The 14,986-nt window shown below is 45.2% G+C and overlaps 1 protein-coding gene across 7 annotated transcripts in view; it reads right to left on the reverse strand.

The window, feature by feature from the left end:
* Positions 1–14,986, reverse strand: part of FZR1 (fizzy and cell division cycle 20 related 1) — a 1,382,318-nt gene that overhangs the window by 1,095,076 nt on the left and 272,256 nt on the right. For all 7 annotated transcript variants that reach the window (XM_044054101.1, XM_044054103.1, XM_044054098.1 and 4 more), the window contains exon 3: positions 667–792. In XM_044054101.1, coding sequence (XP_043910036.1) covers positions 667–792 — 126 coding nt within the window. The remainder of the gene's footprint in view (positions 1–666; positions 793–14,986) is intronic.

Here is a 14,986-nt window from a genome sequence, read left to right on the forward strand (position 1 = left end):
CCTAAACAAAACAGACACTAATTGTGGGCGGCCTTATGAGGTATCTGACAGCTGCACTTACACTTGCCCTTTCTGGATGACAAGAACAAGCACTGGAAACAAAATAAATGACTGAAAAGTTTCCCAAATAGGACACTTATCTGATTTCTCCAAAATCAGAATGCCGTAAGGCAGAAACACCTGACGTTCGACTGGCAGCTAAGAAATTCTGAGGACTGGTGCATGCAGACGTCACTTTTATGGCCCATATTCTGCTAGCCACGACAGATGTCCCACACACCATACAGTGATCAAAATCTTTTGTATAATGGACGGATGTTCAGGTAGCAAGGAGTAAACCCATATGTACTTAATACTGCAACATGTGAGTAGAAGGACATCTACAAAAAACTATAATAAGAATACAGCATCCTTTGCACTATAATGTATGTGACAAAATACAACAGCACCCTCATCAGTAAGGTTTAAACATAACAGTACAAAGAGGCAAACGCTTTCAGTCCAGGCATGTAGTGGGGGATTGTCAACTGATAAATCTTTGCAGATGCAGGGTATTCATTTGATCATTTATGAGCAAATACTCCCCTACAGAAAGCTTTGACAAAAAAAATAGTTACTACTTAAGTCCAATGAATCCAAATGCATAATTAGCAGTGTACAACTCACATTAATCCTATGGAAGTTAATACTCCAGTTTGCTCCAGCTCTTGAAGGAATGAATCTGTCACCATGCTTGCTAGGTGATGATACTGGGGAGTTGGATGAAGTTAAGGTCCGCCTGACATCTGTCACCTAAACCAAAAACATAAAAAGGCAAAATAAATTAATGGAAAACATAAGCCAGGATCGATTAAGTAACTGGTCTGTATGAAACTGTACTAAACACACTGTGCAAGCTGTTAAAACACTAGAACATTCTTAACATTCTGTTAACAGGTAAAAAGATACCCACTCACCACGTGGCAAGAAAATGGCAAGCACCCAAGAAGAGCTCATCAGGCATGCCTGACATTATGTTAATGCACTGGGAACGCATTAAAAAAAAGGAAGAGCACTATCTCCTACTCCCCTCAGTTTAAAAAAAAAGGCTCTCACAGAACATCAGATAAAGAAAAAGGAAAATTAGCTGAGTTTATGTAGCTTACAATAACACAACCCGGCTGACTATAAGAAGGGAAAAAGGAAGGGTCAATGTACCTACTGCCTGCAATATCCCAAGCATTTATCATTACAGCAGATACCAACCAACTACTCTTCGTTCTCTGAGATACAGTCTTGGCAGCCAAACAAACAAAACTTCAAGATGGTAATAAAGCAAAAGTAAACATAAATATCAAGACTTTGCATCCTCTGTCAGGGTTTCCATGCAATCATGCTGCATGCCACAGCCAGCATATTATGTCCAATGAGGATACAAACTCTGACCCACATGGCTAGGAAGCAGACACCATGCACATAAATCTCTAAAGCCATCACTAACCAAGACTAGGCCAAGTCATGTCAGTTTCAGAGAGAGACCTACCAGACAACAATAATATAAGATGCAATAAGTCAGCTGCAGTTCTGCACATCAAAATTTACTGAAGCCACCTCATTTACCAAAGCCTGAACATGAATGAATTCTACTTAAGTTAACAGATGCTTTCAACACAGAGTCCAGTTCTTTCCAAATGGACCATTAGACCTTTCTGAAGTTAAAAATAAAAGATTGTGACCTCAAACTTTTCATTAAACTTCTAATTCCATACCCTGGTACAAGTCTCAAAATACAGCTGATATTAGAAAGGAAACAAAGTCAGGGAGGACTCACTTCAGAAGTTGTTAAAGATCCACATATGTATGGAATAAGCACATATCAAATCTATCCAAGTTCAAGAAAACTCCTGTTAAGTGGAATTGTATGACAGTAGTTCATAAACACAATCTGGAAGAAGGCAGATTAGAACAACTCTGTCAGCTTGACTACTAGGATGACATGGTCAGCGGAACAGTACAGAGTTTCTACTTACAGCACTCATGACCCAAGTGTCTCAAATGGAGAGAGGGGGTACGAGAGTCCAAAAATCTGTTGTGCATGTGAAGGCGAGGGGTGCAAGCAAAGACAGGGCAACAGATATCCGCTCTCAAGTTAACAACAGTAGGGCACAGATGCACAATGTTACATGCAAGAAGCACAAAGTGTAACAAAACAATGTACTAGGGGTGTTCACGACTTTGCAGAGTAATACAGCACAGAAACATGTGCATTAAGGATCTGGCTGTGCTAATGTACATGCGAGTCTTATACCACATCCTGAAAGTCACACAATCTAGTATGACAGAATAAAGAAGTTGTGTGCTCACCATAACGTTCCATGTTTGTTGTCCATAATCTCGCCTTCATTCTTGCTGGTTGGGTTCAGAACCAACTCGGCCTTTTTGCTAAAGCGCGAGAGCTTCCACTGGCTCGAGGCTACATCCTATCCCACGATGCCTAGAGAAAATTACCCAGATCTTGTTTGCAAACCACCAACAAATTAAAACTCATATTCCAAAAACAGTGTTAATCATCCTTAGCCTAAGTCTTATGAGGCAAGAAGGGAACCAGAGCACATCTGTAACCAATCCAAAAATTCCTCTCGATCCTCCAGGAGCAAAGGTAGGGGGAAGGTGGGTGGGAAGCAAGAATGAAGGAGATATTATGGACAACAAACATGGAATGTTATGGCGAGTACATAATTTTGTTATGTTGTCCTATCTCTCCGTCATTCTTGCTGGTTGAGACAGCGTCCCCAGAACCTTTTTTCCTGGGTGGCTCAATGGAATAAGCTCTTCAAAACAGTGGAACCAAAGGAAGCCCTGTTCCAGGAGGCCAGGTCTACTTTGTAATGAGTGATACAAGTATGAGGTTTGACCCATGTGGCTGAAGCACAGATCAAATCCGTAGGTAATCTGGCCTGAAAGGCGGATGAAGTTGACATAGCACTTATTGAGTTGGCCTCTAATCTTTCCTGGCAATTGTTTACACTGAGAATTATATGCATAGGAAATAGTGTCGGTAAGCCATTTGGACAGGGTAACTTTTGAAACTGGTGCACCTTTTCTGTTGTCTGAGAAGGAGACGAATAATTGGCCAGATTTTCTAAACTCCTTGGTTCTATGCAAGTAGAAACGTAGCTGTCTGTGTACATCTAACTGGTGAAGCTTATATTCTGCCTTGTTGCCATAATTTGGAAAAAAAGGCAGGTCAATGGATTGATTCAAATTGGTCTCCGAACATACTTCCGGAAGGAATGAAGGATTTGTTCTAAAAGAGACTCTGGTTTTGTAAAAAAAACAAATAGGGAGGGCTTATAAGTAACAGCTATCAAAAAGACAGTCTTCCAGGTTACAAAGTTTAGCTGACAGGAGGAAGCTGGCTCATATGGAGGGAGAATCAGAGTAGTCAATACCAAACTGAGGTCCCAAGGAGGTGGTGGTTCCCTTATTGGAGGCCTTTTTAGGACTGTACCTCTCAGGAATGCTTTGCACAATCTGTGACATTATTTCTGATCCCATGTCGCCTACATGGTAGTTAGATATGGCGGCTAATTGTACACGTACAGTAGCTGCAGCTGCACCCCCACTGAAAATCTCTGCTAAAAAATCTAGCATTGTAGTTACAGGAGCTGTGAAGGTGTCTATGATTTTTGGAAGACCACCAAGAAAGCCTTTTCCACTGGCTAGCATACAGTTTCCTAGTTGCAGTCTTAGGGGATGAAACCAGAATGTGTCACACTGCAGGGGATATGTCCGGAAGCCTTGATAAGATTGGAAGTGGAGCAGCCAAGCTGTCAGCCTGAGGGTTTGAATAGAGGGATGGAGTGTTCCTGACTGATGGGTCAGAAGATCTTGTACTGGGTCCAGAATCCATGGCTCCTCCCGGATATGGGGTCATAGAAAAGGGAACCAGATTTGACGAGGCCAGTAAGGAGTGATGAGAATTAGCCTGCAACTCAACGATTTGCCTTTCCTGTAGAACTTTGGGGATTAGTGGAAACAGGGGAAATGCATAAAGAAGTCCCAGGGGCCAATCGTGAACAAGTGCATCCCTTGGAGACCTCCCCAGACCGGGGAGTCAGGGCAAGGTACTTGCTGCATTTGGAGTTCATGGACGTGGCAAAGAGGTCGCAGCAAGGCTGGCCCAACTTGTGAAAAATTTGACTCGCAACTTCCTGTTGCAGCGACCACTCGTGAGGCATGAGAATTGCCCTGCTTAACTTGTCCGCTATCACGCTGAATTCCCCGGGATGTGCACTGCAATCAGAAAACAATGAGAAATATTGCCCGTCGCCATACTCTTTCAGCCTCTCGACACAGGGGGTAGGATCTGGTTCCACCTTGTTTGTTGATGTATCACACCACAGACATATTGTCTGTCTGTACTGCAATCCTACCTGGTGGAAGAGAGTTCTCAAATGCTTGCAATGCCAGAAGCACTGCTCTTCTCTCTAGGACAATGATGTGCAAGTGGTATTCCTGTTCCTGCCAAGTCCCTTGGACAGCCTGTCTCAGATAATGCCCCCCCCCCATCTGGGAACAGTCCGTGGTCATTGTAGCTACAGGCTGGGGGAAAATGAATGCCCTGCCTATCGTTACCTGTGTGGACTAAAGCCAACATTGCAGGTCCTTCTTACAGGTGTCTGCAATGAGGATCTTGTGCGACCTTGCATGGACCATTAAGCAAAGAGTAGCCACTGTAGTACTCTCATGTGTAGACACGCCAGTGGAACTAATGTTATCGCAGCTGCCAATGAACCCAGAACCTTTAGAACAAATTTCGCCTGTACTTTTTTTTTCAAGAGCAAGATTGATACTTGATGGTGTAGCGTTTATACTCCATTGTGAGGCAGTTTTGCTACCATGTCCTTTGTGTTTAAATCTGCTCCTATGAAGGTAATATGCTGTGAAGACAGATTTCTCGAAATTTATGGTAATGCCCAGTTCCGTGCATAAGTGAATGGTGGTGTCCCTTGCCTTGGTCAGTAGATGCTTGGTGGTGGCGGTCAGGAGCCAGTCATCCAAGTATGGAAACACCCGGAATCCTAGATGCTTCAGGTGAGCCGTGACTAGTGCCATGGATTGCGTAAACACTCCGAGGGCTGTAGTGAGACCAAAGGGCAGAGCTCTGAATTGGTAATGACTGGATTATCTGTCCATCTTTATGGAGCACATCCAATTGACTTGTCCCAGAAAGGGGAGTATAGAATGCAGTGTCACCATCCAGAACTTTGCTTTCCTGACGTACTTGTTCAGTCTGCTTAGATCCACGATGGGTCTCCAGTCCCTTGTATTCTTTGGAACTAAAAAGAACATGGAGTAAGTTCCGGATCCGATTTGGTCTGCGGGAACTTCTTGTATGATTCTCTTTCTTAGCAACCTTTGAATCTCCAGACAGGGTGGAATGTCTGAGAGGGATCTTGATTGTGGGGGTGGGGTAGAAAAAGGTATGATGTATCCCCTGGATATTATCGACTGTACCCACTTGTCTTGAGTGATGTTTAGCCACGCTACTGGGTACAGTGATAGTCTGCCCCCCGACTGTCTTCAGAGGTGGACAGGTGGGTCTCCTTTCAGGAGAGCTGGAAGGGCCTACTAGAGAAAGTACAGTTTTGTACCTACCATAGATGTAGATGTTCAAGTGCTAATACAGCTGCAGTCATAACAGATGGGTTATCCTGCCGTAAGGCGGGTCCTCGGTCGGCCAAATACAAAGTCTAGGTCCGGCATCGGATGTCGTCGCTTCTTCCCTGACGTCAGTGCGGCAGGGGTATAAAAGAAACAGCCGACACCATTTTCTTTTCTTGCCCCAGATGTCAGGTGCCCCCAGAAGGAAGGCAAAACAAACTTATGTAATAATGCAATGTAATATAATCAAAAAAACAGTAGTTTGCAAGCAAATACACCATAAAAGAATACCCCAATCAGGTTGTATGAGGAGGTGTTTGTCATTAGGCCTGTCCCCCAAGAGGGGATGGAGGGAGGGAAACCTGGACTGCAGCTGTATTAGCACTCGAACATCTACATTTATGGTAGGTACAAAACTGTACTATGTTCATCGTGCATACAGCTGCAGTCATAACAGATGGGTAGAATCCCAAAGCTAAAAAGGGGTGGCAGGCACTAAGTGGAACTAGGAGGAGCAAGGATGCCCAGCAAGACTGCTGTGGCAAAGCCCGCTCTAGATTTAGAGTATAGTGGAAGGTGATAGTGCTTGGAGAAAGTGTGCACAGAACTCCAAGTGGCTGCTACCAAAATATCCTTGGTAGGAACCCCCCTGAGGAAAGCTGCAGAGGTAAGCTGTGGCCCTTGTGGAGTGAGATCTGATGCTTGTAGGTACATTTTTACAATGAAATGAGTAACAAAAGCATATGCAGTGGGCTATCCATTTTGAGATTGTCTGTTTGGAAATAGCCTTTCCTTGAGCACTTGAAGCATAGGACACAAAGAGTTGCTCTGATTTTCTGAATGGCTTTGTCCTGTCCAAATAATAACGAAGTTGTCTGTGAATGTCCAAGGAATGTAGTAGTCTTTCCCCTTTGTTTTGTGGGTTAGGATAAAAAGTAGGTAAGTGGATAGTCTGATTCAAGGCTACACTGGATACTACCTTTGGCATAAAGGAAGGGTTGGTTCATAAGGAAACTCTGTCCTGATGGAAAATGATGAAAGGTTGCACAGCCATGAGGGCTTGTAGTTCCGAAACCCTGCGTGCTGAGGTGATAGCCAGAAGGAAGGCTGTTTTCCATGACAAATATTGCAGTTCTGTTGAAGCAGCTGGCTCAAATGGAGGCAAGGTCAGTTTTTCTAAAATGAAGTTGAGGTCCCAAGCAGGTACTGGTGGCTTCCTTGGGGGTTTTAAATTCTTAGCCCCTCTGAAGAACTGTTTAAGAGAGGATGAGAGAATAAAGGAGGATCAGTGTTGTATTGTGCAGAAATGGCTGAAGCATGGATCTTGATGGAGGAGAAGGAAAGTCCACTGTTTAACATCTCAGTTAGGTACTGTAATATTTGAGGTAAATTTAGTACCCAAGGATTCTGGCCCTTTTTCTGATTCCAGGCACAAAACCGCTTCCATTTGGCGGAGTAGGCTTTTCTAGCAGAAGGCCTTCTGGCCTCCAAGATGACATCCTGCACCTCCTTGGAGAGGAGGGTCTGTTGGGAAATCAAGGAATCCTCCATGCGGCTAGATTGAGGGTTTTCAGCTGACTGTGAAGAGTTCTGAAGTTGTGCTGGGTCAACAGAAGAGGCACTAGAGGCAGGATCCATGGTGGGGAATGCGTCAGGCTCCTCAGGAGTGGATACCAGTGTTGTCTTGGCCAGTCTGGAGCAATGAGAATCATCTTTGACCTGTCTGCTCTGGCTTTTAATAGAACTTTGGGCAGCAGAGGAAGAGGTGGAAAGGCATAAACTGTCAATGTTGTCCAACTGAAAGAAAGTGCGTCCACTTTCCAGGCCTGTGGATGATAGGTCCTTGAGCAAAATTTTTTCAATTGGTAATTTCTGTGGGTAGCAAAGAGATCTATGTCTGGCCTTCCCCATGCCTGAATTATCTTTGCGAAAACTTGAAAATGCAACTTCCATTAGTGTGGATCTGTCATATTTCTGCTTAGGTTGTCTGCCAGCGTGTTTTCCTTCCCTTGCAGGAATTGTGCTTGAAGTTGGATTTGCAATTCCAGAGCCGTGTTCCAAAGAGACATGGCTAGTCTGCACAGGGGGTATGAATGAGTTCCTCCCTGTTTGTTTATGTACCACATCACTGTGGTGTTGTCTGTCCTTATCAATAGCTGGCCTGGATGCAGTAGGTCTTTGTAGGCCATAATAGCATTTTGCACTGCTAGCATTTCCTTTTGATTGTGTAGGTGCTTTTCTTTTTGGGACCATTTGCCCTGAATGCACTGATCTGTCATGTGTGCCCCCCAGGCGTAGTCCGAGGCGTCTGTTGTGATGATTTGATTTGCTTGAGGCATGCAGAAGGGGAGACCTATGTTTCTTTGGCATGCTTGAGCCCACCACAGAAATTCCTTTTGAAGACATGGAATGAGTGGTATAATTGTTTCCAAACTGTGGCTGTGTTGAAACCATAAGTTTTTTAGGTACCACTGAAGTTTCCTCATATGCAGCTTTGCACATGGGATCAGCAGTATGCAAGATGCCATGAATCCCAGAGCCTGCAGGACTTTCCTTGCAGTCAGCCTGGTGAAGGTTGCCATTTTTCTGAAGTATTGAGATAGTTGCCCTTGCTTCTCTGGCGTGAGGTAGGCCATCTGGGTGTTTGTATTCAAGCTGGCACCCAGGTAAATTATTGCTTGAGAGGGTATTAGTTTTGATTTCTTTTTGTTGACTGTGTATCCCAAAAAGTTCAACAACTTTATTACAAACGCCAGGTGTTTCAGAAGTATGTGCTTGCTGTCCGCTTGGATCAGGCAGTCGTCCAGATATGGGTATATTTGTATCCCTTGAAGTCTGCAGAAGGCAATTACTGATGCCAGGCATTTCGTGAACACACTGGGCGCAGTAGATAAGCCAAAGGGCAATGCAGAGAATTGATAATGGGTTGAACCTGCAAGAAATCTGAGGTATCTTCTGCAATCTTGTCTGATAGGGGCATGCAGGTATGCCTCCTTGAGGTCCAATGTTACCAGCCAAGACTCCTTGCCCAGCATGGGAAGAAGCTGCTGTAATGTGAGCATCTTGAATTTTGGTACAAGTAAATATGTGTTTAGGATGGATAGGTCCAAAATAGGTCTCCAATCTTTGTCCTTCCTTGGTACCAGGAATAGTCTGGAATAAAAACCTTGACCCTGTTCTTGTGCAGGTACCTCTTGAATAGCTTTCATGTCCATGAGAGCTGCAATTTGTTTTTGTGCCTCTGCCCTTTGATTTAGTGGCAGGTTTGGCATGCCTCTCATTTTTGGAAGGGTGTGAAAGTGGAATCTGTAGCCTCGGTCTATAACGTCCAGGATCCATTTGTCTTTTGTGACAATATGCCAATTTTTTGAAAATAATGCCAGTTTTCCGCCTAAAGGTGCTGCCATTAAAGCTTTGCTTGGCATGCAAAGGGGAAAGTCATTGTGTCGGCTTTCTGAATGGCTGTGATCTATCCTCTCCACCTCTTGGAGTAGGTGCTTGCCATTGTCTGGCTCGAAATGATCCTTGAGATTGACCTCTACCCCTCGGGCGCCTGTATGCACCTCTTTGAGGTCTATCCATGGCTGGAAAGGACCAATTTTTTGAAGGCCAGTTTCTGCTGAAATGTGGAGGTTGTACCTGTAGGAAATCTTTCACTGTTTGTATTGATCTTGCCTTTTCCTCCATTTTCTTTAATACCTCCTCAGCTTTAACACCAAACAATACATCTTTTTGAAGAGGTGCATCTAGTAATTTAGCTTTGACATGATCTGGTAAGGTTTGCTCCCTGAGCCAAGCATGTCTACATATGACAGACCCTGTAACAGCAGCTCTACATGAGGCCTCTAAAGCATCAAAACCACATTGCAAGGTATGTTTACCCACTTGCTCTGCACTACGCAACAAATTCTGCAACTCCTTCAAGTCTGTTTGTTCAGGTTGTGTCATTTTGCTTTTCAACTGAGAAAACAAAAACCGTTGATACTTTAACATATGGAACTGACAGTTTAATGCACTCATGGTTACAGTGGCCGAGGTGTATACCTTTTCCCCCCAACTTTCTAAAGCTCTGGAATCTCTCTCTGAAGGTAATGGGTTTTTGGCCGTAGAGGCCTTAATTCCCTTGGGACCCTGTGAAATAGTTTCTGGGTCAGCAGCATGGCTTTTGTATAGGAATTGGTGTGAATCAGGAACCCGGTAATACCTGTCAGGTTTAACAGGAGCTGGAGCTAAAGAATCTGGGTTAAGGCTGGCCTCTGTGTACACATCATCTAGTATGTCCACGACAGGAGGGATAGCCAGAGGCCTGTGATGATGAAGCAAGAGAAAATCCCTGAGCCTTTTCTTGGAATCTGAGTAATCTTGGCCTTCCCAGTGGAAGTGTTCCCTCAAGGTATGTAAGGTTTCCCCAAAAGAATAGTCCTCAGGGGGGGCGACAGAGGGAATGGACTCCTCAGCATCAGAATCTTCAAAAGGGGAATATGAATATTCCTGGTCCTCAGAATGTTCTGAGGTAATAGAGGCCTAGTCTGAGGAAGGGTAGTCTTCCTCCAATCTGGGCCTTTTGTCTGAGGGGGGGGGTTGAGAACCCCTGATAAGAGTAATCAAATCCTCAGCCATTTTGAGCATCTGTTTTTTAGGCATGGGGCCTTGAGAGGGGCTCTGTGGAGCTTGTCTTTTAGTTTTCATGGCTGCTTTAGATTTTGTGAAAGCCTTAATGGAAAAAGAGGAAGGCCTGAAGACACCTTGAGAGGTGGCAGGCCTGTCTAAACTCTGAGTTTCCCCGCCAAGAGTGGAGTCGGTATCTGTAGTCGGGGTGGGGGCCGAGGAGCCTGCGACCTCGGGCACAGAAGACACCGCTAAAGAAGCATCATCGGTAGTCAGGGGCTGCGTAGGCGCCTCGCTGAGAACCGGAGCACCTGTAGCTGGCTTTAGCGTGGTGTCGGTAGAAGTCGCGGACCTCGTATGTCGGTCCTTATCTTTGCGTCTTTTACTCAAAACTGGAGTCTGAGTATCCGACGACAATGTAAATTAAATTTTTTACCAAAATAGTGTTGGGTGTACTCCGCCCGATGCTTAATAGTGCGTTTGTTGAATCTAGCACAAAAACGACAGGCCGAGACGTCATGGTCTGGGCCTAAGCAAGGAATGCAGAAGGAATGGAAATCCTTATGCGGTATTTGCTTCCCACATGAAATGCAATTATTAACTTTGTCTGACATCGGTCTGAGGCAAGAAAAGTTTCGCCAATGGGGTACTTAGCTTTCAAGAAGACTTCGGCTGAAAAATATTCGTAATCTCAGGAGCTGGCCGACCGGCACTTGCGAACTGCTTCTGCTTCGGGCACCGCGCGGCAAGAAAGACTGGAGAAAATGGAGTCGGCTTGTTCTTTTATACCCCTGCCGCACTGACGTCAGGGAAGAAGCGACGACATCCGACGCCGGACCTAGACTTTGGAATTCGGCCGACCGAGGACCCGCCTGACGGCAGGATAACTCATCTGTTATGACTGCAGCTGTATGCACGATGAACATTTGTATCTGTCTCCCTGATTTTGCGGACTCCCTCTGCCACAAGGACGGTGATTTCCATTGCTGTTTGCCCTCTGTTCCTGGGGGAAAAAATCATCACTTGCGTCTGGCAAAGCTCTTTGGGATTTACAGAACCACATTTTCCACCCCTTCTGGCCTTTGGGGTAAGGCCTGGTAGGGATGGAAAAACATACTCCCCACAGCAGACAAAGTTTTGCCTTCTTGTTCGCACCTGGTCAGAGTCTCTAACTTTTGGCCCGAACAAGGACGAGCCGTCAAAAGGGGCGTTTATGAAGTAAGACAAAGGACTCGGCGTTTATGAAGGAAGACAAAGGACTCGGCAAACTCACAAAGGCACATCCAGGAATGCCTCCTCGTAGCTATTCCTGTGCCTGCTGCCCTACTCACTCTATCGGTTGCATAACAGATGAGCCCACTACGGAACTTAAGGTGGCAAGCTGAGAGGTCACCTCGTCTGACACCACCACAGCTGTAGAACCTTGGAGGGCATCTCCTACCTCCTTTAGGAGATCCCTTTGAAGTCTGGTAAAGTGGGTTAAGTAATTCAGTGACCTGAGAGTAAAAGCCATTGACAACATTCGCTTCCCATATCTGTCCATCATTTGAGATTCCTTATTCGGTGGATGGACAGATGAAGTCTCAGCTAACTCCTTTTTGGTGACTGCCACCACAACCATTGCATCTACTAGAAAACCCTTTGTCAAAAATTCCTTGTCCGACGGGGCAGTTATGAACTTGTTGGGCCTCCTCAGAACAGGTTCCACAGATTCTGGGGAGCCCCATGCATTTCGACTTACTACACCAAGGAGATGATCGAAAGGCAGAGATACCCAAGAGGTGGAGGGTCGAGATCCAAATGCCTCCAAGTATACGGACTCATCCTCAGAAGGGGTAAAGGTCTTCCAGCCAACTCTCTGCTTCAGGACCTCTAGGATGTCTGAAAAGGAGACATCCCCCAGAGGATGACCTTGGGGACACTTCGGATATGGATTTAGAAGATTCAGAAGTGACTGATTCCTCAGGGGGGTCTAGACGTTTCTTCTTACAAGTTCTCTTCCGAGGGATCCTCTGGTGAGGTTTCAGGAGAGACTCACCCAATGAGGTGCCCTGAGGCACTGGTTCTCTACTCCTGTGGGGAGGGATGGAACAGAGGAAGGAGACTACTCTTTTGGGGGGAAGAGTGCCTGGATCCCAGGGTGGAACCACCAGGGGTGACAGCACAATCCTCATCACCTTGAATGCAGCATGACCTGGGTCCGAGGGGGCCTCTGGCTCCGAAGGCCCGGAGATTTTCCCCACACAAAGGAGGTGGGATCCGAGGCCGATGTAGGCGCTGAGCTCACCTGCACCAATGCCCCGAAAGTAGAGCCAGATCTGACAAAGGTCCGATTCTACTCTCCTCCCCGGACCCGACAGGGGAGTGTCGGCTCCTAGATCTTTGACAGAAGATGTAACTGAAGAGGTCGGAGCAGAAGTCGGGGCTGAAAACCCTAGGGTAAGTCTCGGGCCCAACGGTTCCACCACAAAGACATCCAAGCACTCCGGCTCCAAAACCGCTCAAGCTGGAGGAGGGTGAGAAAAAGAGGCAGTAGTAGGTGTCAATTCCACTTCCCTATGGGCTGGACTCGAAAGGATCTTGGCCAGAGCCAGAGTCCTAAGTAACCTCTTGACCACCTGCTCCACGTAGTCACCTGAGGCTCCTGGAGGATCAGTAGGACGGGGCCGAGGACGTAACACTGCCAGCTACCGATTGTAACAGAGGTGACTGAGGGACCGAGGAGATCAGCTCCAAAGTTACAGACCGGCTCAGTCTATGGCTCCTGATCGGTTCCGATAAAACCTGTAGAACTGAGGGAGGTTTCTCGGGCCCAAAAGCCTTTGGGTCCGAAGTCGTATCTTTAGCTACCTTTCTAGCCAGCTCAGAATCAAGAGCCGAAGAAGAAGCTCTCTTAGTACATTTGCCAGATTTAGGTGACTGTGAGCCAGAGGAGACATCTGTAAGTAAAAATGACGAAACCTCTTGAGGGAAAGGAAGTAGAAAGGGTGAAGCCGTCTAACTTAAACAGGCTGAAAAGGAATAAGAACACCGAACCCTCTAACTAAAACAGGTTCGATGGGTAAAATAAAACTTTAGAAACGGGACAGAGAGGTTGTAGGTCTAACGACAGCGACAGCCAACTACAACAGAATGCAACAAACGATAAATTCAACAATTAGCAATAACTGGAAGCTAAACACTAACGTAACAATTCTATGTCAAAAGATATAAAAGAAGCAGAAATTGGACTGAAAAAATATTTCACTTAGCCTGAGCCTAGGGAGAAGCACTTGATCTAGTTTAGCATCAAACGAGATCTGGGTAACCTTCTCTAGACATCATGGGATAGGGTACAGCCTCGAGCCAGTGGAAGCTCTCGAGCTTTAGTAAAAAGGCAGAGTCGGAACCAATGCTCAGTTATTAACCCAACCCGCAAGAATGAAGGCAAGACAGGACAACATAACATCAAAGGTTATCCATCAAACTCTCACCCAACACACACAAGTATAACATGTGCAGGTCATTCTCAACTAAAAGAAAGGGGGCCTTACATGATAAAAAGGTCAAGATGCGGCAAAACAGAGACTAAATTTAATAAACCTAGACTTTCCGTTGTGCATGTTGGAACAGGCTGGGGGTACATGCAGAAATGTACTGTGAAGTGCAACTGCAGCCCTGCAACCAGTGCAACAGACTACAGTATTTAAATCAGATAGGACACACATGGCACTATTGTACATCACTATTGCCAACGCTGCCCCATAAGGTAAAATGAAAGGAGGATCAGCAACAGTGTCAAAAATTGGATGCAGACAGCAAAGAGAAAGCTGTTGTCAAAGAAACTGACAGACTGTGCAGGGAGTGGAGCAATCAAATGAAAGTAAAGGAGCACTTGCAGCAAGGAAAGAATTGTTGAAAGGCAGAGTGCCCATATTAAAAAGATATGCCTCCCCCAGCTAATTTTATGGTACCACTGCCTATGCGTGTCAGTCAAGCTTGCACCCCATTATATTTGGCAGCAATTTCCCAAGCTGTACTGCAGTTTCACTTATTTTTCAGGAGACATTCATGACATGCTTCTAATAACTTTGCTACTGTGAGGCCAGATTTTTTTAAACTCTGGGAATAATAAATCAATGCAGCATTCAGGCAGTTTTTTTTTTTTTTTTTACACTGTGTGCATTTGTATGTATGACTGTGTGGTTTGTGTGTGTGTGTGCATGTATGTATGTATGACTGTGTGGTAGCCCTTGTTCTGAACTTGTCACTGTGATTTCAAGCATGCATCCTACTACTTGTCGGTCAGACCCACTTACAATAATACTTTTTTTTTTTAAACCTTAAAGGCACAGGCAGTGGTTCCCCATCTAACCTTTCATTTTTCATAAAAATTACTGAAATGCCCCTCTCTATATACATATATTCAGTTTAATTACATTTACATGGGTAGTAACATGTACATGATCCTTTCAACCCAAGATTCTTCTCTACACAAATGTACTGCAACAGCTCTTACTTGAATTATGACTGACCCCGCACACCCAATGGTAAGAGATCAAAGTTAATACTCCACTTGCACTACTTAATCTCTCCTCTGCATATGACACAGTGGGGTCATAATACTCTTTTAAACCATCTGCAGACTGCCTGCAGGGATTTTGGTACTGTTCTGTACTACCTGCCCCCTACTTTTCAGAATGCATGCAGTGGATTTTGGCAGCTATTTTCCTGACACCCTGTTATCTCAAGT

This window comes from Protopterus annectens, chromosome 13.part0 (genome assembly GCF_019279795.1).
Source record: "Protopterus annectens isolate FY-2018-M chromosome 13.part0, PAN1.0, whole genome shotgun sequence".
NCBI classification, from domain to species: Eukaryota; Metazoa; Chordata; order Ceratodontiformes; family Protopteridae; genus Protopterus; species Protopterus annectens.